General features: G+C 41.4%; 1 protein-coding gene across 1 annotated transcript in view; it reads left to right on the top strand.

Moving 5' to 3' along the window:
• The window catches only part of EDA (ectodysplasin A), a 181,570-nt gene that overhangs the window by 145,389 nt on the left and 8,421 nt on the right, over positions 1–27,760 (top strand). Inside the window, exons 3-6 of the mRNA XM_030576225.1 lie at positions 16,905–16,934; positions 22,775–22,954; positions 24,862–24,896; positions 25,493–25,544. Coding sequence (XP_030432085.1) covers positions 16,905–16,934; positions 22,775–22,954; positions 24,862–24,896; positions 25,493–25,544 — 297 coding nt within the window. The remainder of the gene's footprint in view (positions 1–16,904; positions 16,935–22,774; positions 22,955–24,861; positions 24,897–25,492; positions 25,545–27,760) is intronic.

Here is a 27,760-nt window from a genome sequence, read left to right as displayed (position 1 = left end):
CTCCGCAGCTTCCATTGGCTGGGAGCTGTTGGGACGGTGCCTGTGGATAGGGCAGCACACCGAGCTGTCTGGCTGCGCTTCCGCATAGCAGCTGGAGAGTGGACGTGCCGCTTCTTCCAGGAGTTGCCTGGGGTACATGTTGCCCAGAGCTTGCACCCCTGACCTCCTCCCATGCCCCACCCCTGCCCCAGCCCTGATCCCCCTCCTGCCCTCTGAACCCTTCAGCCTCAGCCTGGATCCTCCTCCTGCACCCCAGAGCCCACACCCCCAGCTGGAGCCTCCATCACCTCAGTCCTCTGCCTGAGCCCTGATCCCCCTCCAAACCCCTCGATCCCAGCCCAGAGCACCATCCCGCACACCAAACCCCTCATCCTCAACCCACCTCAGAGCCTGCACCCCCAGCTGGAGCCCTCACACACACACCCAGCACCCCAATCCCCTGCCCTAGCCTGGTGAAAATGGATGAGTGAGTGAGGGTGCGGGAGAACGAGCAACGGGGGGGGGGGGGAGGTGGGAGGGATGGAGTGAGTGGGGGCAAGGGGCGGGGCAAGGGTTTTAGAAAGTTGGCAACCCTATCTGGGAGGCACTAGGTGGTATGAGATCAGACAAGATGCCTTGCTGCTTACACTGGCTAGCTCTGTAAACTTGGGCTTTGCTTAACTTCTCAGTATAATGGGGTTGATAATTTGGAGAGGGCCTAATCTCACCATCCTTCAGGTCTATACAAGATTTTCATTATATACATCTATATTATATTTTCTGGGCTTGTAATATTTCTTCCCAAACAAAAACTCTGTTTATATGGAGTTAACATTGAGAATACATACCTGTAACTTAATGGTACTCATTGCAGGAATGTTGTAATTATCCCTGGAACAAATATTACAAACTCAAGAAATTCAGATTTCAGGTTGTATAGTCACTACAAAGAGCTAAAATGATTAGTGCGCTTTCGTAATTTGGATTTGATATTAGATTAATTTTTAAAGATGCATCAGTGAGCTTTTTATTATTTACTTCTTCACAGTATCTGTCGTACATAAAAGAATTCATATGGCGGCTGTACGTATGTGTGCGTGTGCACATACACACACGACTAACTTGGGTACTTGTTTCTGTGTAGTGTTGAATATGTAATTATATCATCTAAAATCTCCTAGCGGCCCAGTAAAATTTATCCAAAGAAAGAGAGCTCTGTTCTAAATTGAATGTTGATGCTATCAGAGTATGCTTTAAGATGATCCACTCTGTTCTAATCTTCACAATTTGGAACTCTATCCAAGGAGGCAGCTCACTTCGTTAATCACACCTCTTTTGGCAGATATGTAATATAATCTATCTTTTGTAGGACTTACTTAAAACAGGCATATTTTCAAGAGCTCTGCTTACATCAAATAAACCAAGAAACTGACCTGATGTGGTGGAATTGGAATTTATTTTTCAGCAAACTCCACTTTTATTAATTAAATTACCATAGATGTGTTTAAAAGATTTCCCACCTATATTTTTATGTGTCTTGAAGTTGTTTTGGTTAGATTTTGAAGATATACATAGTCAGTCATGGCAAATGTAGTGTGCAGAAAGTAAAATCAGAGAAAAAATGTGAAATCTATTACTCTTTATAAGAGATGCCAACTATAATAATTTTGAGTTGCATCACCACCTTTTTTTTTCTATAGACTTGGCATTTATCCAGCAGAGCTTAGGTCTGCAGGGGCTTGGGGCTAGTACCTGTTCTCTGAAGTAGGATAATATGCTACACTCATCCCTTCTGCTACTTTCTGTATCGCAGGTGCTGCATTCTCCTTAAGTTAAATGAAGTGCATGCATCTCAGCCAGGGTGGATTTGATTTAAATCATGATTTAAATCACTAGTCAGGAAGACTCGATTTAATCATGGATTTCTACAGAAAAGTGCATTCTTGTTGGTTGATATAAGTTTAATGCATATTCTTCACAACTCACAGATAGATGTAGGTTTCATTTTTAGAAGGTACACACTATACATTTTTTAAGTGATTTAAAAATCATTGCTGCCATTATAGGTTTTCCCTTCTAGTGAGAGACTGGTATGGTAGATATCAAATCAATGAAGGCTACACTCAGAAAGACCTCAAGACTTCTGGAATATGCTGCTCAAACAGTTTCACTTTTGTTTCTACTGCCTGCCCCTCCCTTCTCACATTTATCTCCAGACTTCTTCTTGTCCAGATCTATTCCACCCCCAGCAATCTTCTGTTCATTGAACTTTTTGAAACTTTGCACTTTTAGAGAGAAGTAAAGGATTGACTCTGTGTACACAGATTTGCAGAGGGACAATAGGTTTGAGGTCTGTTATTTCTCACCTCTGTATATTTATTTATTTATTTAAAACATTTTTTGCTGTTAACAAGCATGTTATCTTTGGAGACACAAATCCATAGTTTGAGAACTATAAAACTAAGCATCTCTGATGTTATCTTCTAGACTGAGCACTAAGTCCCATTGGGTAAATAGAAAGATTAACCTAAATAATCTGTACAGAAGCCCCGGGAACTGCATAAAATTGGGTCCCTAATCCATGTACTGCTAGAACTTGTTTACAAAACTTTTCTTAAACATTACATGAATATATGGTCTCATACTAGTAGAATTAGAATTTATAATCCCTATTCCATGAGAAATCTTTGAGCTATAATGTATCCTGATTAAAACTATATTTAGATAGCTTTTTTTCCTCAAAAAGCATTTTATCAAAAAATTCAATTTGAATAAAAAACAATTTTTTTTTAAATCATGGATTTTTATCCACTCTGATCTCAACTAACTTATTGCTAAGACCTATGGCTATAATATTTCTGCTTGAAGGAAGGCCTCTTGGTTGTAGATTGCTTTGTAAATTGTAGGTGCAGTGTTTTCCATTGCCACAGAACCCTACCTGTCCATGCAAGCTGGAGTTCTTCAAATGCTTGTTCACGTTAATTCCAATCAGATGTGCGTGCGTCGTATGCCCAGTTATAGGAAAGTTTTTCCCTTAGCTCCCGTCGGGTTGGCTGTGAAGCCCCCTGGAGTGGCACCTTAATGGCGCTCAATATATGACCCCACTGACCTCGCCCCCCCTTCAGTTCCTTCTTACTGCCCCTAATGGCCATTGGAACTGAGTTTGCTTGCCTTGCAAGTGCTTTCCTTAGCTTTCTTCTCTAGTTTGTAGTTTTAGTCTAGGTTTCAGTTAGTCTAGGTTTCATGTACATAGTGTATAGAGTAGTTAAGATTAGGGAACAGAGTCCTCCCCCATCCCTTACCTTCCTCTCTGCTCCATGGCATGCCTCGGGGCTGAGGGTTTAAACCTTGCAGGACCTGCAGTAAGGCCATGCCAACTGGCGACCCCCACAACACAGCTTTGAAGTGTCTGAAGGAAGACCACCAAATAGACAGATGCAAATTCTGTAGGCCTTTCTGCCCTAGGATGAAGAAAGAGCAAGATTTCCATCTGAAACCTCTTCTGATGGAGTCCGCTCTCTGTCCCCAGCCCACCACAGAGTGTCAGGGTCAGGCACTGAGTGCATTGGTGTGAAGCAGTCTGATCTCTATTCCAAGAGACCCTGGGCACCCCCAGTTCAACTCCCCCGCAGTTCAAGCAGTGCACACACATCACTGCTCTCATTTGCCGGTGCTGCACAAGCAGAACAAGAAAACTGATAGGGGCCATTCCCCAGTGCCGACGGCAACCCAACCGCCAGGCACAGCAGCAGTGCATCCCTCAAAGGAGCACTCGGCGCCCAAGGAGCAGGAGTTGGCGCCATTGACTTTGGTTCGCCGGAGGGGACTGTCAAGTCTGGCACCCAGCGGCAACTCGGACAGGCAGTGCCAGGTGAAGGAGTTGGAGTTCCCCTCCGCCCCGGATGCTTGAAGCCACCAGGGATTTAATAGTGATGACAGCCCCTCAACCTTTGGCTATCAGAGACAAGCCTTCAGTACCGCTGCGTCCGGCGCCATCTAGAGGCAAGCCAGCCATGATGTGGCGATCACCTTCTCCAGTCTGACACCACTCACCTCGGCACCGCTCAGGTTCAGCATCACCGAGGCATCAATCTCCAGCTCTTGCCCCCGTGTGCAGTTCCCCAGCACCAACGAGACAACAGTCTCGATCTCTGGCACTGGCAGAGCCGCACCAACCTCCCAGTGCAGGCACACTGGCATCAGTCCCCAACGCAGGCACATTATCACCGGTCCCTGGCGCAGTACCAGTCAGCATCACCGTGGTCGTCACGATCCAGATCAGTGTCATCTGACTTGGACGGGGACTCATTTTATTCCCACTGTAGCAGGCAAAGATTGGATAGGCAGAGAAGTGAGTCACCGGCGGCATGACCTCCGCATTGGCAACCGCGGCCTCAGCAGCCCGTTTGGACTGCCTGGGCTTATCACCAAGCCTAGGGCTCATTTTCCAGGGGCTCTTAGTCGGTGGTCTCTGAAACCCGAGCACCCCAGCCACCTAAAGATTGCCCAGAAATTGGAAACGACCACAGCACAGGGTTCACAGCCTAGATCACCACTGAAACAACCATGGCGACAGCCACAACAGCTGGCCAGACCACCGCTGCTGCAACAACAGTCAGCACAGAGGCCCCACGCACTGACCAGGAGGACACTGGAGAGCTGGAAGGTCAGGAGGACCCTGTACCTTTTCTAGCCTCCTCATCCTCTAAAGCCCTGTAAATGGCTTAACACCTCCCACCCCTTTATTTGACAGATTAAGTGGAAGAACTAATACTTTTTTTAAGGTATTCAACCAGATCTATAACTAGTCAAATATAAGTAACTGATAAATACTAGTGAAAATTGTCAAATAATATATTTGACAAATATATTTTCCTGCTATTCAACCAGCTCTGGGAGTAAGTTAAATTTTAAGTATATTAAATAAGCTGATACAAAATGTTAGATACAATACAGAATAAATGTACACAGCTGTTGTTGTTCTTTAAACCGTGGGATGTGGCTTTGGAAAGGTGTGAGGGCACAGATCTCTTTCACCATGGTTAAAAGGATTAATCTTTGGACTAGTAAATATATGTGAAATGTTCAAGCTTGATACCTTGCTACTTTTTAGAGTAGAATAGAACTTCAAAAATGTCTGACACTACAGTGGGCCTTTTCCTCCTATCCCAAGTAAAAGGAAAGAATATCAGCATTTTCTTGTAACTTTTGAAAGATCAGAAAAGTTAACAATGTTGAGCAAAGATGGAAGTTTAGACAAAGGACTGTCTTATGTTGTACCGGAGGAGTCTCATGACTATATGATTGCACCAGCTGAAATATCCAACTTCTCCTGCTGGAGATGAACAGATGCAAACCCCAGAGACTCAGAAGCTCCCAAAGCTAATAATAATGTGTTTTTTCATGTCAGAAGTATTTTTGTGTTTGTGGAAAGATCCACTTGCACAGCCCCAGCATCTCTCTCTGCCGTGCTTGGAACAGATGTGCGTGTTGTAATATAGACTGTGAACATTGACATCCCATGTGGTTCTCATTCCCCTCATTCGTCTTTGAAGCTAATTGGTTCCATCCATTTCAAATGTGTTTGGCTCACCACAGTTATTTGTACTTTCACTCTGTTTATAGTTCTAATGGTGTGATATATATATATAACATGAAATAAACTCTTATGACTCAAAAGTCTGAAGAGACGGATACACAACACTCAAATTCCATTCTGATTTTTTTAATTTCAATTATGTTCTCTGCCAGCTCTTCCTTTGCTTCTCGGAATGCTATAGCTAGGCTCTTTAGTGATAGCTGGTATGGTCATTGCTAATTCTATAGTGTGTGTAATTATGGAGTTCAGAGAATAAAAAATGGGAAGCCTGCAGGACAGTGTAGACACGAACCTCTGTCTCTCCCTCTCTTTTTTTTTTTTTTTTTTTTTTTTTTTTGGGGACAATAGAGGAAATTTTGCAATGCAGCTGTCTGCACTGTACCTGACCTTTTTGTTTCTTCAGAACCCTTTCATGTTTCTATAGTGAAGTGTCTTTCTCCTGGATCTGAATGATTTGTTGGACAGCTTTATAATGTTAGTGAAAATCTTGTTCTTTGTTTTAATATCTTTAGTATGTAAAATTGCTAGAGCTGGCCAGAAAATAAAAAGCCCTTTCCACAAAAAAATTTGTGGTTTTGAAAAAAAAATTGTCCCAAATTGAGACAAAAATAAAAAACACAACTTTTTTTTTTTTATCAGCCAGGATTACAAGAAAAAATCTGTGTTAGAGAAACCCAAACAGAATTTGTGACTTCCCAGCTGCCAGCCCAAAACGCTCTTGTTAATTTCAAAAGTGAAATTGATTAGAGCCTTTCAGCCCAGCAGCCAGAGAGGCAGAGTATGGGATGTTCAGCCTCCTCCCAGCTCCAGGGCCAGAGAAGCAGAAAGCTGAGATGCTCAGTACATTCAGAGCTGGGGAAAGGCAGGGAGGCTAAGTGCCTGGGTTCTCTGCCTCTCTAGCCCCAGTTCTAGGGGAGAGGCTGAAGGGAGGTAGAAGTCAGGTGAGCAGCCAGGGAGCAATAATTTCAGTTTTCCATTGGATTTTTTTCCAAAGCTGAAATTATTCTGCAGTAAATTTTGGTTTGGGACTAGCAGATACTTTTTGGGGTTCTTCTCTCATCTTTCTTCGTCATCAGAGGTAAAATTATTATTATTTATTTCTTTGTCCAGATGCCCCAGTTAGCTTGTTCTACCATTGCTGATTCCAGATGGCTTCCTTCCCCTCTCTCCACCCCAGAGAAATACTATAGTTCCCTTCATATATGGCTCAATTCAGCAAGCTGCAGAGCACGAAGACCCTAATCCAGCAAAGCATGCACCTGCTTAATAAGCAGACAAGCAGTGATGTCAAACGAGGCATTTACAAGTTTCTGAAAGTTACTGTTTTTCCCCCACCACTGTAACAGAGACTGGGGTTTAGTGACTAAAAAGGAGGTTGCATTATGTCTTTAAAATCTGGTATCTGAAGAGGATTTTACTAAATATTAGGCCAAGCATTAGAGAACAATAAGCTTGTATCAACTATATTCAATGGAGTTTTGAAATCAGAGTAGGTGCCTCATGAATTGTTAACATTTTACAGCTGGCCGAATGAGGGTAACTTCCAGTATTGTAGAAAAAGTGCTGGCTTTTCCCCACCACAACTTGTAGGTGCAACTCATTTGTTCCCTCCTTCCCTTCCCCGAAGATGAGAAGGGTGCAAAAGAGTTGTTATTGAGTGATGTATTTACTTCTCTCAGTACATGACCTCCGTTTAGAGGAGAATTCAGTACTATATCACTGTTCAAATCAAGATTCTGTGGGATTTGACCAGTGAGCCCTTGGGCTTTATTTGAGAAGAGAACAAGGAGATCGCTGCAGTCAGACAGCACTAAATTGTGATCAATATTCAAGTGTAAGTGTGTCTTTTAAATGGACACTATCACCTTAATAGTCAAATTATAACTAAAAATTAAAGAAAATACTGTGTTATTCTCAATGTTTACTTTGTGTATTTGACAATACTACTTATGATCAGTTACAGTGTTTCCCCTGTTTAACCAAGTACATTTCCACATGTGTGTGGGAATTTCACAAAACTTGACGGGGCAGATTTCGTACACAAAAAACTGCTATTAACTCACTTTTTAAATTTGATTAGACTTCAGGTTGATCACATTTAGGAGTCTAAGTCCCATTTTCATAAGTGCGTTAGAAGTAGAGCTGTACAAAACTCAGAATTTCCATTTAATGGGAAATTTCAACATTTCAAAATTTATCACTGCAGATTGGAACGAGTTGTGCATATGATGCACCATTACTACTGACTTCATAATATAATGTAAAAATAATAAAAGTAATAAAAATAAAAAAGCAAAATGAATTTTCGAAATTCTAATATGAAATTTTGATATTTTCATCACTAAAAATGATTTGTTTAGATGTGATTTTTCCCCCGTGGAATTTTTGTCAAAATTGATATAATTTTGCAAAAAAAATCATTGAAACATTTTTTTTTCTAATGAAAGAATGTTCAGACAAAAGTTTTGCAACTGGTACTACTTTAGAGTCTAGCCTCCACTGAAACTCAATGAAATATAGGTGCTTTTGAAAATGTTACTCTTGTCTTTTTCTTCACATTCATAATAAGCTGTAATTAACACTTACGGTCATCAGTACACTGTCAAAAACCCTTAATTTTGAGAGTTCATAACTGAAAATTTCCTTCAGTTGAAAGGTAGTCATTAATTATATATTTATTGTAATAATAAAAAGTTGGAAAATAAAGCATCTGCAACTATAATTATTAAGAGGGATGAAATCCAGCTTGAATGATATTGTATTATCACTTTTAAATGTAATTCTATAATATTAATTTGACATGTCATTTTACTTTTGTAAGCATTCCTGAATTATGATATAAAATGCTTCTGTTGCTGGAATGTTAATGACTCTGACAAACCAGTTCTCTGGAAAGAACTTACCTATGAAGTTTGCTTGTCCTTTCTTTTTTTGGCTTCAGTGCACTTCAGTTTATTATCCATTTTATTCCTTTTTTGCCCAAGAAAGAGGAATGGAGATAACAAGTTTAAGGACTCTTTGAGAAAATAATTTTGTTTGTGTTGCCAGCTTTTTCTCTTTTCTTTCTCCAGTCAAAACTCAGTTTTGCTTTATTTTTTTTAATGTTCTTATTTAGAATTTGTTGGACTTACCTTGCTATTGCCATGAGATTCTCTTTATGGAAGAAATGAAATTAAATAAATAGCATCATCTGCAAATCTTTAACTCTTGTGAAAGTTCTGAAGCCAGACAGTTGTTCATTAAAGTCCTTAACTTTTATCATTAGCAAAGTATAATTAGTGTTATGGCCCTGATTCAGCAGGGTACCTTAGCACATGGTTAATCTGCATCATGTAAGAGCCCCATTGAAATCCAGGTACCTGCTTATGTACCTTAGTGAATTGGGGCCTGGAGGAGCATATGTTGAGCCTATAGGTTCAATGGTCATATTACCTGACTCAGTGGCATAGCTGGGACAGGAAAACTGGGTTGGCCCTGGCTTTCCAGTGGGTGGGCAATGATGGGAGGTGACAGGAAGGGGCGCGGAAGGGATCGGGTGTCCTGGGGAGGGGGCAGGAGGGATTTCCTCCCTTACTGCTCAGCAGCCACCATGAGGTGGAAGGGGTCCCCGGCAGGGCTCGAGCTCCGCCCACCCCTGCTGACCCCAGCTTGGTCTCCGTCAGCCCAGCTGCGTCCCCCTCCTGTCAGCCACACACTGCTGCCCTGGTTTCTGCCCCACCACTAGCCCCGCCCAGACCATTCCCCACGAGGCACACCCACCACTGGGCTACTGCTGGGGCCAGAGACCGGAGCAGGAGTGCACAGTGCTAGCAGGAGGATGATGCAGCTGAGCTGACAGATATCGAGCTGGGTCGGGAGTCCCAGCCTGTGGATCTGGGGGGCTCCGGCCCCGATTTGGATGGGCCTGGATGCTAAGGTCAGCAGACTCAAGCTCTCAGGGCTTGGGTTCCATGGCTGAAAATTTGCAGTGTAGGCACTGTGGCTTAGGCTGGAACCCGAACTCTGGGACCCTCTAGCCTCACAGGGAGCCGGAGCTCGGGCTCCAGCCTGAGCCCAAACATCTATACAGTGGTTTTTAGCCCCTTTGCCTGATCCCCATGAGCCCAAGTCAGCTGACTCAGGCCAGCCAGGGCCATGCTGCAGGTCTTTTATTCCTGTGTAGTCTTAAAATAAGCAGTGCTATAGCTGCTTTTGTGGCTATAACTTGTGTGTATTGGTGTTTGGTTTCTGTTCTCTACATCAGAGGTCTCCAAAGTTGGGTGTGTGCACCACAGGGGTTGCACAAGAGGATCCTTTGGGGGGCACGGCAGGAGGAGCGCTGCTTCGGCAGTTCAGGTGGCTTTTCTTTTTTTTTTTTTTTGCTTCGGCATTTTCTGCTTGGGGCGGCATGGGGTGTGTGCTCAAAAAATTTTTACTGATGGAGTGCATGATCAAAAAAGTTTGGAGACCACTGCTCTACATCATTTGTTCAAAGCCTTTCTGGGTAGCTGTGCCAGTTTACCAGACCTCAACTGTATTGCCCATTACCTGCTATCTCTGATTCGGTTATACACATAATTTGCAGTGGATCTTAAACTGCTCCAAATCCCAGTCTTGTGAGTGGCTCAGGTTTTCACTGTGTATTATAATTCATACAGTTGAACACGTAGAGGGCAACAGGGTCACACTGGTGCCCAATATAGAAGCAAAAGCCTGAAATGACCCTGTCCTGTTTGTCAGTGCATTGACACCTCTAAGCCAGTGGTTCTCAACCAGGGGTACATGTACTCAGAGGTCTTCCGGGGAATATATCAACTCATGTAGATATTTGCCTAGTTTTACAACAGGCTACATAAAAAGCACTAGCAAAGTCAGTACAAATTAAAATTTCATGCAGACAATGATTTGTTTATACTGCTCTATATACTATACACAGCAATGTACATAAAATATTTATATTCCAGTTGATTTATTTTAAAATTCTATGGTAAAAATGAGAAAGTAAGCATTTTTTTAGTAATGTGGTTTGACACTTCTTTGTATTTTTATGTCTGATTTTGTAAGCAAGTAGTTTTTAAGTGAGGTGAAACTTGGGGGTGCGGAAGACAAATCAAACCCCTGAAAAGGAGTACAGTAGTCTGGAAAGGCTGAGAACCACTGCTCTAAACTACCATTTTCCCCAGAGTTTCATCACTGGTTCTAAAGATTTAAAACCTAACATGATGTGTATGAGCACGGTGAGCATATGATGTATATGAGCATAGGTGATAGTGTAGGAGGATATAGACAGGTCTACAGTATCTTTCAGTAGAGGTCAGTTATACTGAACTTCTTAACAGGGCACTTCATTAGTGTATCCAGTTTTGTAGTGCTGTATCTTTCCTCTTTGTTGCTTAAGACTGGTTATAGAATAATAATATTACTTTCACTCTGCCCACATGATGGAGACTGCTAAACTAAATAGGCTTCTATACCATGTCTGTCACTGCTGGTCTGTGGTCATTGCTGAACACAATACAACAGGGACCCCAAACTCAAATCACCACAAGGGCCACATGAGGACTAGCACATTGGCCCGAGGGCTGCATCACTGACACCTTTTCATATAAAGATACAAAAGCCCCTGCCCCAGTCTGGCACCGGACCTGCCCCCACTCCACCCCTTCCATGAGACCTTGCCACTGCCCTGCCTCTTCCCACCCTCCCCGCCCCCATTCCAACCCCTTCCCCCAAAGTCCCCATCCCAACTCCGCCCTCTTTCCCAAATCCCCACCTCTTCGCCTCCTCCCCTCAGTGTGCAGCTCCCCGTTCCTCTCCCCTCCCTCCTGGAAAGTGCTAAGTGCTGCCAAACAGCTGTTTGGTGATGGGAAGAGCCTGGAGGTAGGCAGAGGAGCAGGGACATGGTGTGCTCGGGGGGAGAGAGGGTGGCAGGGGAGAGGAGCCCAGCAGCCACAGGAAATAACTCCAGGGCGGACAGAGAGCTTGGCAGGCCACAGCAAGTAACTCCACGGGCCACGTGCACCCTATGGGCTGCATGTTTGAGACCCCTGCAATACAATGTGCCTAAAAACCACCTAGTGAATTGTTATATCAATGTTCATCATATCTTCCAGCACCATCATAATCATAATACTTCTGGAAATGTTTTTGTGGAGTAAGACTTGAAATACAAGGTCTCAGTCTGGAGGAAGGGAAATGTATAGTGTTATTCCAGAGAAATAGGGATGGGGGTTCAGGTCTCATCCCCAGAGCATGAAGGAGGGGAATTTAAGTATTTAATTTTGTCATATTTAGTAGTTTTTTGTGTGATTAATTTTTTTATTAATTTTCATCAAGAAGCAAACATTAAAAATTAAAAAAGTAAATGGTTTACAGCTTGTATCTGTGACCAAATACCGCACATTTCATAGAATATTAAGTAAAATTTTGCAGTTGTGCAACTTTACAACTTGTCAAAGCTGCAGTACAAAATAGACAGTATTACACAGCCATAATATGTTTGAATGGGGGTTAATAAAAACCAGACATACGCAAAAAAGAAGGAAGAGGTGATGGGGTGTAGGAAGAGGTAAAGAAAAAGCAGAGGTGTCAAGTGGAAGTGGCATTATTTGAGCTATCTCAGCATTCTTTATCCAAATGTATCAAGAAACGAGGTTCAAATTTCTTTGAATTCATATAATTGTTCTTTTCGTCTATAAGCTATTCTTTTTTGCTGCTAACTTAGATAGATCCAAATACCAGTACTCTATTCTGGGCACAAGCCTACTCCTCCATTTTTGTAAAACCATGTACTTGGTAATCATTGTGGCCTTCAGTCTTTGTGGTGGAGTTAAACCCAGCATTGTAGGTATATAACCTAGGATATAATTTTCAGCTGAGGTTTGGTTGCTGAAGCCAAGCCAAGCAGTATTTTCACTCTAGTGTCCACCTCTTTCCGCAGCTGCCTAATTGCTGGACAGTGCCATTGCATGTGGAGAGGGAAAGGCCCCCATCTTGCATAAGCTCTGTGACATTTTGAATAGCATATTTACTGTAATAAGCATAGCCTGAGTTCCACAGAGGCATTTTTAACGTTCCATAAAATACTTTGCCATTGGGCTTCTTTTAAGGGCTGTGATGAATCCCCTTCATACACATCCACAAAACTCCAGACCAGTGGAGTTCCTCTTCACTAGTAAACATACATAGTAGACATGGGCAGATTACCACTTGTGATATTAAAATGCCAGTAATGATTCTGGTGAACTCTGCCTATCTCTTGTTCCCCTGGATGATGAGGCTATACACCAGCCACCTTGACAGCACCAAGCAAGGATTCAGTTACCAACTCAGCAGGTGCAGACTGAACTGTAAGAACTACCATACTGGGACAGACCAGTGGTTCCTCTAGACCAGTATCTTGTCTTCTTATAGTGGCCAATGCCAGATGCTTCAGAGGGAATGAACAGAACATGGCAATTTATCTAGTGACCTGTCGTCTCCTGTTGTCTAGTCCCAACTTCTAACAGTCAGAAGTTAAGAAACACCCATACTGAGTGGTTGCAACCCTGACCATCGTGGCTGATAACCACTGATGGACCTATCTTCCATGAACTTTTATATAATGCCTTCTTTTTTTTTTTAAACCCAGTTATACTTTTGGCCTTCACAACATCCCCTGGCAATCAGTTTCAAAGGCTGACTGTGTTGTGTGAAGAAATACTTCCTTATGTTTATTTTAAGCCTGCTGCCTATTAATTTCATTGGCTGTCCCCTGGTTCATGTGTTCTATGAAGAGATAAATAACACTCACTTTCTCCATATCATTCATGATTTTATAGACCTCTATCATGTTCCCCTTCAGTTGTTTCTTTACCAAGCTGAATAGTCTGTCTTTTTAATTGCTCCTTCTATGGAAGCTGTTTCATACCCCTAATCATTTTTGTTCCCCTTCTCTGTTCTTATTTTTATGTTCTTATGTTTTCTGACTGTAAGCAGCCAGACACAGGGGCCATGACAAGAGCTCAACGTGGAGCTATGCAGTTAAAAGAGGCCTTGAAAGAGCACTTTAATGGTCAGCCACAGTAATCCATTGTGTCGGACTGTGCTCTGGTCCTGCAGTTTTGGAAACTTTGGGAATTATGCAGTATTTGCTATACATTTATAATTAATACATTGTATATTTCACTGAACCAGAGTTCTTTGAGTAGTGTCCCTGTAGGTGCTCCACATCAGGAGTGCCTGCAACTTTGATCGGAGATTTTTGGTAGCAGTGCCCATTCAGCCCATGCATCCACCCCATACATCCCCATGCCCTGCACTGAGATTATATAGGGCTGCATGGGCTAACCAGCCACAGTTCCTTCTTAGCCACCTTCAGCCTGAGACAGAATCTGCACAGACCTGTTCTCTCTAATTTTTCAGCAATGTATGTTAGTTAGCATATAGTTAGTTACCTTATAGAGTTTATAGTTGTTGGAACAGGTGTTCCCTTTGGTCTCTTTTTTTTTCTTTTTTCTTAAAAAGAAAACAAATTTTATCATAAAAAAAGAGTTAGATAGTTGTTACGAGCTTCCTTTTCTAGAGATTTCTTTGTTATTTGACCCAGGAATGCCAGGCTTCCCGGTACCTTTTCTGCCATGAGGCTATTCCAATCAGTGACTGGCATTCCAAGTGCTTCCGCTGTCTGGGTGATACTTGTATCCCCAGTAAGTGCAATATCTGCGTGTCCTACAAGGGTAGATCTCAGAAAAATAAGGAGCTGGAGTAAGCTTTACAATCCGCTTCAGATCCAGGGGCAGAGAAGCCCCTCTACATTGATCTCCCAGTACCACTCGTGCTCTGTCCATGTCAAAATCTCAGTCACCAGCAACCACTAGAGATCTGGGGAATACTGCAGGATCGAGTACATCTATGGTACTGAAGTCCTCAACAGCATCTTCCTCTAAGGAGAATGAGATAAGGAGTACATCCTCAAGAAGTTGCCAAAGCACAAGAAGGCTACATAGACCTCAAGTCCCAAGGGGAGTTCCATGCAGGCACCGAGTAGTGTCGGTACTGCAACAGTGAAGAAGAGCCAGTCATCTAAGACAGACTTGGTATCGACTTCGGGTACCTATACCCAGAGCATCAGAGACACTGTTGAGAAAAGTCCTAAGCCCGTTCCCGAACAACACTTGGTAACAGTAACATGGAAGTCAACTATACCAAAGACGTATGGTAAAGATGGGATCAGAGCCAACTCACTCTCATGCCAAGTGCTTGGTACCAGCTGCATTGGTACCAAAACTGTCCTCCACAGGTTCTCGGTTGACCCCATCTTTGATACCCATCAATACCGCAAGAATTTAGATACCCTAAGGAACTGATAGTACCTTTGGGGCTGGAGTCTTTTCCTCAGCCAGTCTCCAGTTTCGTATCTCAAACTACCTAGCGCTTATTACCAAATATGACTTTTTGATCTATGGGCAGATGGCGGATATTGCAGATAAACTACCTTAGTAGCATCATGCCTGCTTCCAAGCTCCTCTAACTGTTTGTTGTACCATTGCCTCTAATTGTATTAGTAAAACAATGAAAAGTCAATACCAGTGCTAACCTGGGGGTGGGCTGGGTGCCATCTTCACATTTAAAAGTTGCAAGGAAAAATACGTGCAAACATTTACCCAAGGTTCCTTCCCCAGTCATCTGGCTCATCCATTGGCAGCACTGGGTAGACTACAGTGGAGTCTCAAACAGGTCCTAGTTCATGGCATATCTGGACTCTCTCTCTCTCCTGTCCCCACCCCACATTTCCTTTCTTCTCCTCCTCCTTGCTGTTCATGGCAGGGGTTTCTTTAATACAGTTGGGCCACATCTTAATAGAGTTTCTCATGTACACCATCCATTGCTATTACATGGGCTATCTTCACTCACACTGTCAATCACATAACTTCCCTGTGGAAAGTACAATTACTGACATGAACAAGTAATATTAGGAAATCATATATGCATTTTCAGCATTTTTTATTGCATAATAGCAGCTGGAAACGAGGAGACCAAGCACCATGTGACCAGCCATTTTTTCACAGATCATCATCAAATGTTCCACAGACAACAAAACTCCTTCATCTTTCAGAGCAGCAGGTGAAAGCACACCAATGTACAAAAAGACTGAGCTACATTAGATCACTGGTTTCTCTACAGGTGCTGGAAAATCTAATAAAGAGCTTAGCAAAAAAGGTTTTCATGGGAGTTTCTCAGAGCAATATGGTTTCTCAAAGCTTGCAAAGTGCTAGCTCTGGTTTCCCTTTGGCAAAAGTGAATATAGTAAACCTAGCTTTTAGTGGAGCATTTTGTGAAGGGTTTGACACTGGCTGGGAGGGGAATATGGTTTTAATTACTTAGCTCTAAAGAAGGTTCAACCTGTGTGCACAATGGAGAAACTATTATTGGAACTCCTCAAATGTTTAGAAACAAGGGATTTGGGAAAGAGTAGGTGAGGCCGGGAATGTGAAGTCTGTGGAGTGCAAGATGGTGTTTAAGAATCAGGCCATCACTTACATACCTGACTTGGTGAAAGTTCTTGAACATATAAGTTCAAAGGAGTTCTTAAGATTGTTTTCTTTACAAAGTCATTCGCGAGAAATTAATCCTGTGATCTTACTGACAGCTGAAAATGTTGACACTCCCTTTAAGTGTCCATTACGTTAAATTAAATTACAATGGAAATTCATATGTCACGCACATGGGTCATAAATGAATACATTATGACTATGCAGTTATAGTGATGACCAAATTCATTTTGAGAGGGAGCACTTAAAAATTAAACTTCTTATCTGTCACATTTTTTTAAAGAGCTTCAACCAAACTTCAACAGTTGTGCTTGCAGTTTTGTGTACCAATTTTTTGCATGCACATGGCCCCACTTTTACACATAGAAATTCTCGAGATGTATGATCAAAACCTATGTGCAAACTTGTGGGCAGTTTAGAGGTTGAGATGAAAATTTGGCTATATGTGTTAATAGAACCATAACTCCAGGAATGAAAAGTATTTTCCATCATAGAATTGCTGTAGTCCAGAAACAGATGCTAAAAGGAAAGATAAATTCTGTAGAAATTTTCACCAAAATTCGCTATACTGAGTTCTTATATCAACCATCATCGTTACAGATCATCCGTTTGAGAGAAGACAACACAATAGGAAGATTTCACATAAATGCCTTGGTCTAACAGATCATTTGATCATAGGCCTATGCTTTCCACAGCATTGGCTTACCTTGCTATTTTGTTTTTGTGCCAAATCAAATTCCAGCCACCTTCTTCATTTTTTTGTTATTGAGGGAATGCTTGCTGTGAATTTCAGTATCTTTCTTTTCTCTTTGTAGGTCCAAGTTCAGTTAAAAACAAGAAAAAGGGTAAGTTAAAAATCTAATTTAATTTACTTGCTCATTGCAATGACTTCTCTCTAGCAAATGAGAAGCTACTTTTGGCTGTGAACTTTCTCTGATGAATATGAATACTGGACAAGTGGCATTTTTGCTCTTATCAGTTTAAGTATACCTTGCCTCATATATAATTTTCCACTTCTGTTGTAGTGATTGCAACATTGAGCAGGCCCATATTTAGAAAGATAGACATTTACTAATTTTCCCCCCTAAAAGCTGGCACATCAGTTTTCAGAGGAGGCAGTGTAGGGGATGCAGTTGTAATTAGCTGCATAGTATACAAATAATTCCCAAGCGTTCATATGTGTAAATGCAGTTGGCTGGGTCATGGGTCAACCTATCATTGGCTGCTTGTCCTTCATCATGTCATTTTCACTAAAATGATTTTCAGCATAATCTCTGATTCTTAAAGTTTAGTCAGCAATCAGCCTAACTTTTTAGCAAGCATGTCTTTAGTGATATGAGCCAAAGTCCATTGACTTCAGGGCTTTGGATCAGACTCTAATACCACATCCTTCAAGCTATTCAAAGTGTTCAGTAATTTATTTTAAAAGTGCTTATTAAAGAGTTTATTTGACATTAATAAGGTAATTTAGCACATTAGCCCAGTTGAGCTGCAGTGGTATATACTACCTGAGAGCTGCTATTTTGCAGCCCTCTTTTGAAGTATTTATGTTTCTGCACAGACTTTTTGTTAGGAATCTAACAAATCAAAACACCTCAATTGCCTACCAGAGTACCTCTCAAAGGTCTGATGTCAGGAAACTGGTTTCAAAGAAGCAGTGCCATGCTACCTACTGTTACTCTTCCCTTTGCAACCCTTGAAGTATCCTTTTTATGTATTCTGTAAATGCTTGTGGACATTTACAGAACGTTGTAAGTTTGAAAGAAAATTGCTGTGTGCAGTGCTTGCGTTCCTCCAGGTGTAGCCCACATGCTTGAAAGAGAGTGCAGTACTGATCTAGGATGTGATTCAGCAAAGCATTATTCATGCATTTAAATTAAGCATATGCTTAAGTCCATCCCTGTTCACCAAAGAACTTGTACATGAGCTTAATGTTAAACATATGTGGAAGTGTTTGCTGAATAAGAACGGAGGTAAGCATGTGCTTAAAATAGGATGACTACCCATCCCTAATTGGGTGGGATAGTCTCAAAATGTACATTTCAAGTCCCAGTCCTGGGCTGAATGACTTTGAGACAGCATTTGTCCCGGATTCCCTGTGGCACTGCTCCCTGCCTGCCTGAGGCTCAGGGCAGCTCCAGCCTCTTCCCAGTATGGGGGAGGAGCTGTGGTGGGCCTTAGTCCCCACTCGCCACAAGGCCCCGCCCCCTGTCATTGGCTGATGCTGGCTATAGTTGGGAACTCTCTCTATGTTTTCTATGAAAGGCACCCTAAATATTATATTTTCCAAAGACCTAGTTTCAAAAAAAAATCTGAAAACTTAATCCCTCTCATGTAGAATCAGTAGAACTAGAGGCCTCATAGGAAGTGATAATTATGACATTTTAAGTGCTTTGGCGCAGCAGAGGAAAAAATGGTAGTGCTGTATTAATCAGTATTTTTCAGTGTCTGTGGTGCTGCCATATTTTGCAAAAACAGTGATTGTTCGTTGGTTGGCACGCCCTAAAGCAGAAAAAGTCTCAATTCCCCCTGCTTTTAAGAAAGGAAGTGTCTGCATGCTGCCTGAAGACAGAGTTGGCAAGCTGGGAATGAGACAATCAAAGCACGCTCTATAAAGCTCTTCTGTGGCGGTGTTGGTGATTGCATGAGGACCCTGTGAAATCTGCCTAGATTTTTGGTATGTGGCAATTCTGCGCAGGGCATCGTTTGCTATGCAGGAGCCATGCAGATGCCATCTACTTAATCATAAGTATCAGCTTTCTCTTTTGGCTCGGTATCAAATGCTGAATACTTTCAGGAGTTTTTTGAGAGGATACACCAACACATTTCCATGTTGTGATTTCTTCCCTTGTTTTATATGCACAGTTTCAAGCATAAATGTGTTCATGCTCGTTCACTTTTTCTCAGTAACTCTGGCTTATTTCCTGTGGGTAAAGGGTTTCAAGTATGGGTGGAATTCTGCCCAAGAAAGTGATTTATGTAACATGTTTTGTGGCGGAGATAGAGCAACTAAGTACCTCATCACCCCCCACAAGTTGCCTGCTTGCTCTTTTTACCAAATTTGAAGAAATTTCTTGCCCATCTTCCAGATGCAGCAATTGTTATACATCTCTTCAGCTCTGGAATGATCACCTCACTAGAGGCTGAATCAGGAGTTCTCACAATTTACCGTACAGCTCTGTTTCTACTTTGTAGGTTAGTAAGTAAGATTCACTGCATAGTGGAAAATTCATTTAAACTTGATGCACCATGTGCTGCATCAGAATTACATGTAATTGTTTTACACCTGAAGTAGCAAAATAGCCCTCTGGGGCAGGATTTAGTTAAAACAGCTGTAATGTGTATTCCATCTTGACTCCCAAGGCAGAGCAAGGACAAACAACAGTGAATCTGGCTTGGGTCACATTTGATCCTGTATTAAAGTAATCTAGGATAGAGAATGATATAAATCAAAGGAATTAAATAAAAATGCTTTATGGGAGATGTGTAAGGATTTGAATTTTGATTCAAGGTGATAATTTCAAAAATGTGTAATTATCCTATTGGGGAGGCGAGCTTGGGGATTGGAAGACTACTCAACCATCTGCCAGCTCAGATTGGAAGAGGCAAGCATGCTAATTGGGAGAGAAATACTACCAACAATATACTTCGTCTGCTTTTACAACTTCTGCCCACCCTCCTAAGACATATACCTTTTCATAAAATAATTTAAATCAAATTTCTGCTTTAAAAATACTGCAGTCTAGTTTTTAATTTTCGTATGACTCAAAATACAAGAGCAGGCCCAGGGAACATGGGGGAGAGAATGAGAGAATTCTAGTATTTCATAAAAGTAGTCAGCTCTCAGTTCTGTACACTAACATGTACAAGCAGTGGTGACTGTCTAACTTCCATTTCAGATAGAGACAAGAAATGAACTTTTGTGCCACCTAATGAAAGAAAAAAACCTGCATGTTCCATCAAACAACTCAGGAAAGGCACTGTGATCAGTTGTAGGTAGCTAGCACAGCAGCTCTGATTCTAGGCATCCTTGTTAACTGCTAGGTATGTGCTTAGAACAAACCAAAAGGGGGAAGCCCTTCCAACTTTGTGCTCACCAAAAATAATGAGATTATTTCATTTTGCACCATGACATTGATAGACAGAAGTGCAGTAACTTCCTTAGAAACAATTCTAGTAGTCTTTCTTTTCTGTCCTAAACGTCTGCTGTGGTCTGATTAACAATTGTTTATATTCTGTCCTAGAGATGGCTGCATTTCTTTGTTTGGTAAAGAGATTCCTATAAGCTTGTAAGGCTCTTTAAAATAAGAGTTGCTATAAAAATATAAATTTTTTTTTTGAAAAAAAACTTTTTAAAAGAAAATTGTTTCCATCAAACTCTGAAAAGTTAGGAGATGCCAGAATTAAAGTTGCACAGACAGCCATAGTTAGGTCCCCTTGTACACATGCATTATGATGGTTTTTACTTATTCCTTTTTTTATTTTATTTCAACCACTGCCTCATCTAATGTGCAGGTTGGACAGTGCTCAGGGAATGAGACAGCTGTTCAGTATTGGTATCTTCATCATGCTGCTAGTAGCCCCTGCATTGTTTACTGCACATCTTCCAAAGCCTGCAACTAATACTAAATCATTCATTGCCTCAGTCTTTTTTCTAAAGCACTTATTACAATAGTATCTGAATGCTTGGCAAACATTCATTAATTTATCTCCAGTGCAATATTAGAGAGCATTATTATCCCTATGTTATAGATGGAGAAACGGAGGGGGAAAAGACTTACCTGAGGCCACACAGTGAATCAGTGGTAGAGCAAAGATTAGAACTCAGACCAGCTTGAATCCCAACCCTCTGTTCCTTCCTATAGACCAGACTACCTTACTGGAACAGTTGTTGAGTATCCATAGCTCCTGTTGACTTGACTTGTAATTGTGTTTTTCTGTACATTAAGCCCCAGATGTCTCAAGTTGGACACTCAGAAAATGAGGGATATGCAACTAACTAGCAGCCACATGCCAGACTTTTGGTTTAAGTGACTTACTCGGTATCACATAGGAAGACTGTGAATAGAATTTAGTTTGTTTGGCATTCACCTACCTTAATCACAAGATCATCTCCTCTCTCCCTTCAATCCCCTACCTTATTCACTGCACACCCTTCAACTTCTGCAACAAATGACGAGGCTGGCTGCAGGTTCCTGCTTCAATTACACAATTCTCATTAATCCCCAGAGCCCATCCAGCTTGTGCACTGAATGAGACATAGGTCCTGTGGATAAAAATAGAGCTGGTCAAAATTTTTATGACAGAAGTTGTCTACCGGAAAATACTGATTTGATGAAATTGAAACATTTCACAGAATTTTAATAGGATATTATCTAAATGTTTAATTTTGACTTTGTCATTTTGACTTTCATGTTATAATTTTATCATCAAAATGTTTTGACCTTATTGAAACAAACTATTTTAACAATATTTTGTTTTTATGAAAAAAAATTGAGATTTTGACTTTTTGTCCTGATTTGAGACAAAAACAAATTTTGAAATCTCTTAATTTCCATCAGATTGGAAATTTTGAAGTTCAATCATCTCTACATATGCACAAAGAGACTGAATTAACATTCAACGGGGCAATGTAATTTCCTATGTTTTAAAAAACATAAACACAAGTTATATTATGTACAACTGTAACAACAACCACACACGCACACAATCTTAGGGGGTATACATCTACATGAGCCCTTAGCAGGTCTTGAGCTATAGGACTAACTACATTAGCAGGCATCAGGAGAAGGCTGTTATTATGGGGGGAGGTGGCCCACTTAGGTTCAGGGGGTACTTGGAGAGCCCAGCCAGTGCTCTCTGTTCTCTTATCCCTAAATAAACAAAAGCTTCTTCTCCATGCAGTGTCCCCAGACTGTGGATGGGCTATTTGGACCATATTCTTCAAGGAAGTATTTTGAAGCCTTTTTTTTTTTTTTTCAAATATACCCTAGTCAACCAGCCTGCCTTTCCAGAGCAAATCTGCAAATCTAGAGCACCCAAATTTCATGCTCAGTGCATGTCCCACATATGAACACAAGATATCAGGATTTCCAAACAGGCAGATGAACTGGATCTTTAAGATAGAAGGTTCAGCTCCATGTTTGTCTGAGGATTCTTGCTCCAGGACAATAGATTCCCTCTCTCCTCTTCAGTCTAGGTTACAGTACTGCCTTGTAGAATGTTTAGTCCTAACTTAAAAATATTTATATACATCCCAAGGAATCTGTTAGATAAGGGGCTTGCTTCCTTCATGTTCAATTTCTCTCTTCATACAGTAAGCCCTGCTGAACCCACTTCGTTCTACCCAACAAGGGCAAGTGCAATCACCTGATGAAAAGGCCAACCACTGGTCACTATCTGTCATCAGATCCAGATTGTCTCACACCATAACATCACATTCTGGGCTGAATCACAAAATCTGAGCTAGCTGTTTGATCTTGCTTTTAGCTTATCTCTCACCAGCTCCAACATGGCTGACTGCTGGAATAGAATGTGAGAACATGATCCTGGCTCTTCCTTTTTCTCACTCACTAGGAAGTTACCTGCTGTTCTCTTATGGAAGAGTACAGGGAAGCCAACTCAGAGCTTTTTAGTGCCATGCTGAGTAGGCAGAGGATCTAACACACTATCTTGTGTTTTTCAGGTAAAAAGGCTGGTCCTCCAGGGCCCAATGGTCCTCAAGGGCCACCAGGACCTCCTGGACCCCAGGGGCCCCCAGGAATTCCAGGAATCCCTGGAATTCCAGGCACAACTGTAATGGGACCTCCTGGTCCTCCTGGTCCTCCTGGCCCCCAGGGACCACCTGGGCTTCAGGGCCCTTCAGGTAAGTGTTTATTTCAATCCTAATTGGACAGATGCTTTGCAGACACCAGTGATGAGGGGAAAATTCCATGGTGATGATAATGGCATAAAAACTGAATAGAACATACCCAGAGACCTCTCCTTCAGTTCTAACCTGAGGCAGTGGGGCTGCACTGTTGTTACAACAGTATAAGAAGGTTCATTTTCTAAGTGCCATGTACAATCTCTCATCAGGATGCAGACACTAGTACTCCTAACTAGAACTGGAGAGGGAGGAAAAAGAGGTTAAAAACCCTCTTTGTCCTTACCAGCTCAGCTGGACAGATTGAAGATGGGCTACTACGTCTGCCCCAGCTAGCCTAACTAGTGCTGGTCCACTAACTAGTACTGTGCAGTGCATAGATAAGCCTGGCTTTTCACAGACAAATAAGACCTGATCCCTGCCCCCAAAGAACTTAGACTAAGTTTCAGCATAACACAGTGAGTGATAACAAACAATGAAGGCAAGAGGATCATATGGTTGTTCTGGTTTGCTATGGGTTCCACACTGTTTACTTTTATTCTATTTGCAAGAAAAAGATGCTACTTAAATTCCCCATACATAGTCATTCCACTGGGTGAGAGTAGCAGTGAACTGCCAGGAGCTATTATCCTGATGTTACCTGCTATGGGACTAGCACTATGGCTAAACAGAGCAGCCAAAGGAAACTGGGTTAATATCTACATATAGCTATGTGTTATCAGTTACTTCTGTCTCTCTTTGAGAAGCAGCATTGTCTAGTAGTTGAAGCATGTAACTGAAAAACTGGGTATTGTTATTTCAATTCCCTGTAAGGTCTTAAGTCATTTCCTTTCTCTTTGCCTCAATTTCTCAATTTGTAAAACGGGTGTAACACTTGTCTACCTCACAGGGGGCGCTGAAGCTTCATTTTTGTCTGTAAAGCACTTTGCAGATTTCTAAGCATTCTCTCTGAAGATGTCAAAGTATTTGTTCCCATTAACCTCCTAGTGAGCCTGAATTTCATTGGTACTGAAGTCTACAATCAGCTGTAACTCCTATGTATGAGTTGTCAGATGGATTGCTTTGAGGCTGCCCTGCTTGTAATATTGGTCAACAAGCTAATCTGTCCTAATCCACATATCTGATGTGGTAAACCATTGGGAAGGACATGACTGGATCAGAAAAGCTGCTGACTGAGACAATTGTTAGGTTAGTCTCAGAGTAATCACAGACAGCAAGTCTCACCTCGTTCACATGAAAATATTTTTTCCTGCACTTCCCATTTTCTCTTCACTCTCCCTATATATTGTTTTAAATCATTTTCTGAGATAACAGAACACTAAACCTTCCTTCCTGAATACAGACAAGGTTTATTACCCTTTCCCTCATGGTGCTTTCAGAGAAAACTGACTGGCTTTCAGTCTGTATACTAGGAGTGGCCAAAATGCAGCTCATAGGCAACTTGCAATCCTTAGTTCTACAGTGCAGTCCACAGAGACCCTTATCTTTATTAAAGAGATCTGTGTTACAAAGATAATGGGGTCCTATTGTGTGGTCTGGCTGCTCAGAATGAGTTGGAGCACTGCAGTATGAAACATATAGTCTTTGGAGGATGCACCCCCATAATCAAGATGAGAGCTGCTGCAATTTGTTCTATTTAATGAAAACAAGTTGAATAAAGTTTGGGGACTCCTGATTTGTCAGATAAAATTGCAAACCAAGAGGAAAGCTGGAATGCAGCATTTCCAATTAGGAGACCTGTTAATTGTTAAGCTCAATGTCACTTGTTGTCTTTCTTCCTTCCCACTGAAGATGTGGTCCCATTAGGAAAACCTGGTTTTTACTCAATAGACAGGAGATTTGCTGCATCTGATTTTGCAGAAGTTTCTCAAGTGCCATCATTATTTTGTGGATATTATATTTTGCAGGTGCCACAGACAAAGCTGTCTCCAGGGAGACACAGGTTGGTTGATTCTGTCTTAGGGGGAAATGTCAGTTGAGTTGGCTAGATATTAAATTTTACGAGGGTACATTTTCTAAATGTCCATTTTGTGATAACTTTCCTGAATAAATGAACATCTTGTGCTAAATGGTTGTTACACTCACATAAATACCAAAAGAAATTACCAGAGTCACCTGTACCGTTGGAAATGCCAGAGGAAGCACTTGATTTGCTGCTTACTGAACAGTTTGCTACCTTTTCTCACCTTCTTAAAATACCTTAAATAATCTCTTGTCATTGGTTTGTTTTAACCCACTCCATCTTTTACAAAAAGCGTTCTTGATGTACAAGGAGTTTCAAATGTAAAAGGTAAAGACTGTATGAATTGTACTCTTTTTAAATAGAAATAAATGTACTCAAATCCACATTGACACAAAGAAAATAATAATGAGTCCTCTTGCCTAGCTGTGCACAGCCAGCAATATTCTGGAGGTCTGCAATGACTACTTTGAACTTTATATCCTGATCATCAATTCCACAGAGAGATAAATAAGGTTATTTAGTAGAATAAAGCAGTGCATCTGGATAATTTTAACTTGCTGTACTTTTATTTGCAGCCAGCTGTGGTTCATCTCCAGGGCCAAGGGTCAGCAATTCAAGTAAAGAATGGTAAGAATGACAAGAGATTGTCAACAACTAAAAGGGTACCATCCTGCACCCTCAATTTTGTAGCTAGGCTCTCTGTGCAGTATACTGCATAGTATGAGACACTAATTCAACTCATGGTGTTCTCAATATGTTCCTCTGTTAACCTCCCTAAGTGACACTAAGACTTTGTGCTGCCTCCAGCCCCATCAATCCAACTATCTTTTATACTTCATCCATTCTGTTCTCTACTATCCTAAAACACACAAGTCCTTCCAAATAATTCTCTGTCGCAGTCCATCCTCTGCCCACTTGCTGACCTCCAAATAGATTACCTGCCTTTTCAAACCAACTGAACAATCAGTCCCCCATTCTCCCCTCCACAGACTAACCAGTCCTTTTCCTCAATCTATCTTCTGCTCTCCCTTTAGTCCTGAATGTATCCTGTGCCTGCCTCCATTTTTCAGCAATCCATCTCTGTCCACTAGCACCCTACTCCATTCTGTAGTTCCCAGTCCTATCAATACATTCTCTGTCTCTGTCAATTCTCTGTTCCCTTCCCAAAGTTCCCAATCAGTAGACTTTTCTCCTCTTCTAACCCCCTAGATTCCAAATCAAATCTCTACCCACACTCTTCACTTTCCCTCAGGCTCCCCAAATCTCTGACCTCCAATCTATCAAACATCTTAGTCCAGCTCCATCTATCCAAAGTACCCACCCCTCAGCCAGTTGATCCTCCCATCCAACCAGTTGATGTTCTTTTCTTCCCCAAAACTTACTAAATCTTTCTCATCAACTCACCTAGCAAATTGACCCTTTCTCCCTCTACTCATCCTCAGCAAATTTGACCTTGTGTTCTCCTCTGCCAGTAAAATTGATCCTGTATGTATTGCTATTCCCTGCAGTAATTTTGATCCTGCAGTAAAATTGAGCTTATGCTTTCTTCCCCCATCAAAACTGATCCTATGTCCCTTTCCAATTTTCATGAAGGTTTCTTTTCTCTCTGCCCAATGGAGGGTCACGAGATTAATCAGATGCCTCCTTTCTCTCTGTGGTTCAACTCCTGTGGTTGTGTTGGAAGGGGAGAAATTCTGTGATAAGTGCTCCCCTGCCTGGACCCAATCCAAATCACTGGAACACTGATCATATTTCCCACGTAGTATCCCAAGACACTCATAAGACCATAAGAATGACCATCCTGAGTCAGATCAATGGTCCATCTAGCCCAATATCCTGTCTTCCAACAGCGGCTAGTGCCAGATGCTTCAGTGGCAGCGAACAGAACAAGGCAATTTATTGAGTGATCCATCCCCTGTCATCCAATCCCAGCTTGTAGCAATCAGAGGTTTAGGGATACCCAGACCATGCTCTGATCATTTCAGCTAATAGCCATTGGTGAACCTGTCATCCATGAATTTATCTAAATCTGTTTTGAACCCAGTTACACTTTTGGCCTTCACAACATCCCCTGGCAATAAATTCCACAGGTTGACTGACTGTGCATTGTGTAAAGAAATACTTCCTTTTGTTTCTTTTAAACCTGCAACCTATTAATTCCACTGGATGACTCAAGTTCTTATGTTATGAGAAGAAGTAAATAACACTTTCTTATTTACTTTCTCCAAACCACTCATGATTTTATAGACCACTGTCATATCCCCTCTCAGTCATTTCTTTTCCAGGATGATTAGTCCCAGTCATTTTAATCTGTTCCATACCTCTAATCGTTTTTGTTGCCTTTCTCTGTACTTTTTCCAATTCTAATATCTCTTTTGAGATGGGGTAACTAGAACTACATGCAGTATTCAATACATGAGCTTACCATGGATTTATAAACTGGCATTATGAAATTTTCTGTTTCCCTTTCCTAATAGTTCCTATAATTCTGTTAGGTTTTTTTGGCTGCTAGTGCACATTGAGTAGATGTTTTCAGAGAACTATCCACAATGACTCCAGGATCTCTTTCTTAAGTGGTAACAGGTAATTTAGACCCCATCATTTTTTATGTATAGTTGGGATTATGTTTTCCAGTGTGCATTACTTTGCATTTATCAACATTGAATTTCATCTAGCATTTTGTTGCCCAGTTACCCAGTTTTGTAAGATACCTTTGTAATTCTTTGCAGTCTGATTTGAACTTAACTATCTTGAGTAATTTTGTATCATCTGCACATTTTTCCACCTCACTGTTTACCTCTTTTTCCAGCTCCTCTATGAATGTGTTGTACAGCACTGGTCCC

This window comes from Gopherus evgoodei, chromosome 9 (assembly GCF_007399415.2).
Source record: "Gopherus evgoodei ecotype Sinaloan lineage chromosome 9, rGopEvg1_v1.p, whole genome shotgun sequence".
Lineage (NCBI taxonomy): Eukaryota > Metazoa > Chordata > Testudines > Testudinidae > Gopherus > Gopherus evgoodei.
The sequence above is the reverse complement of the archived record's forward strand: the minus strand, read 5'-3'. Positions and strand labels throughout refer to the sequence as shown.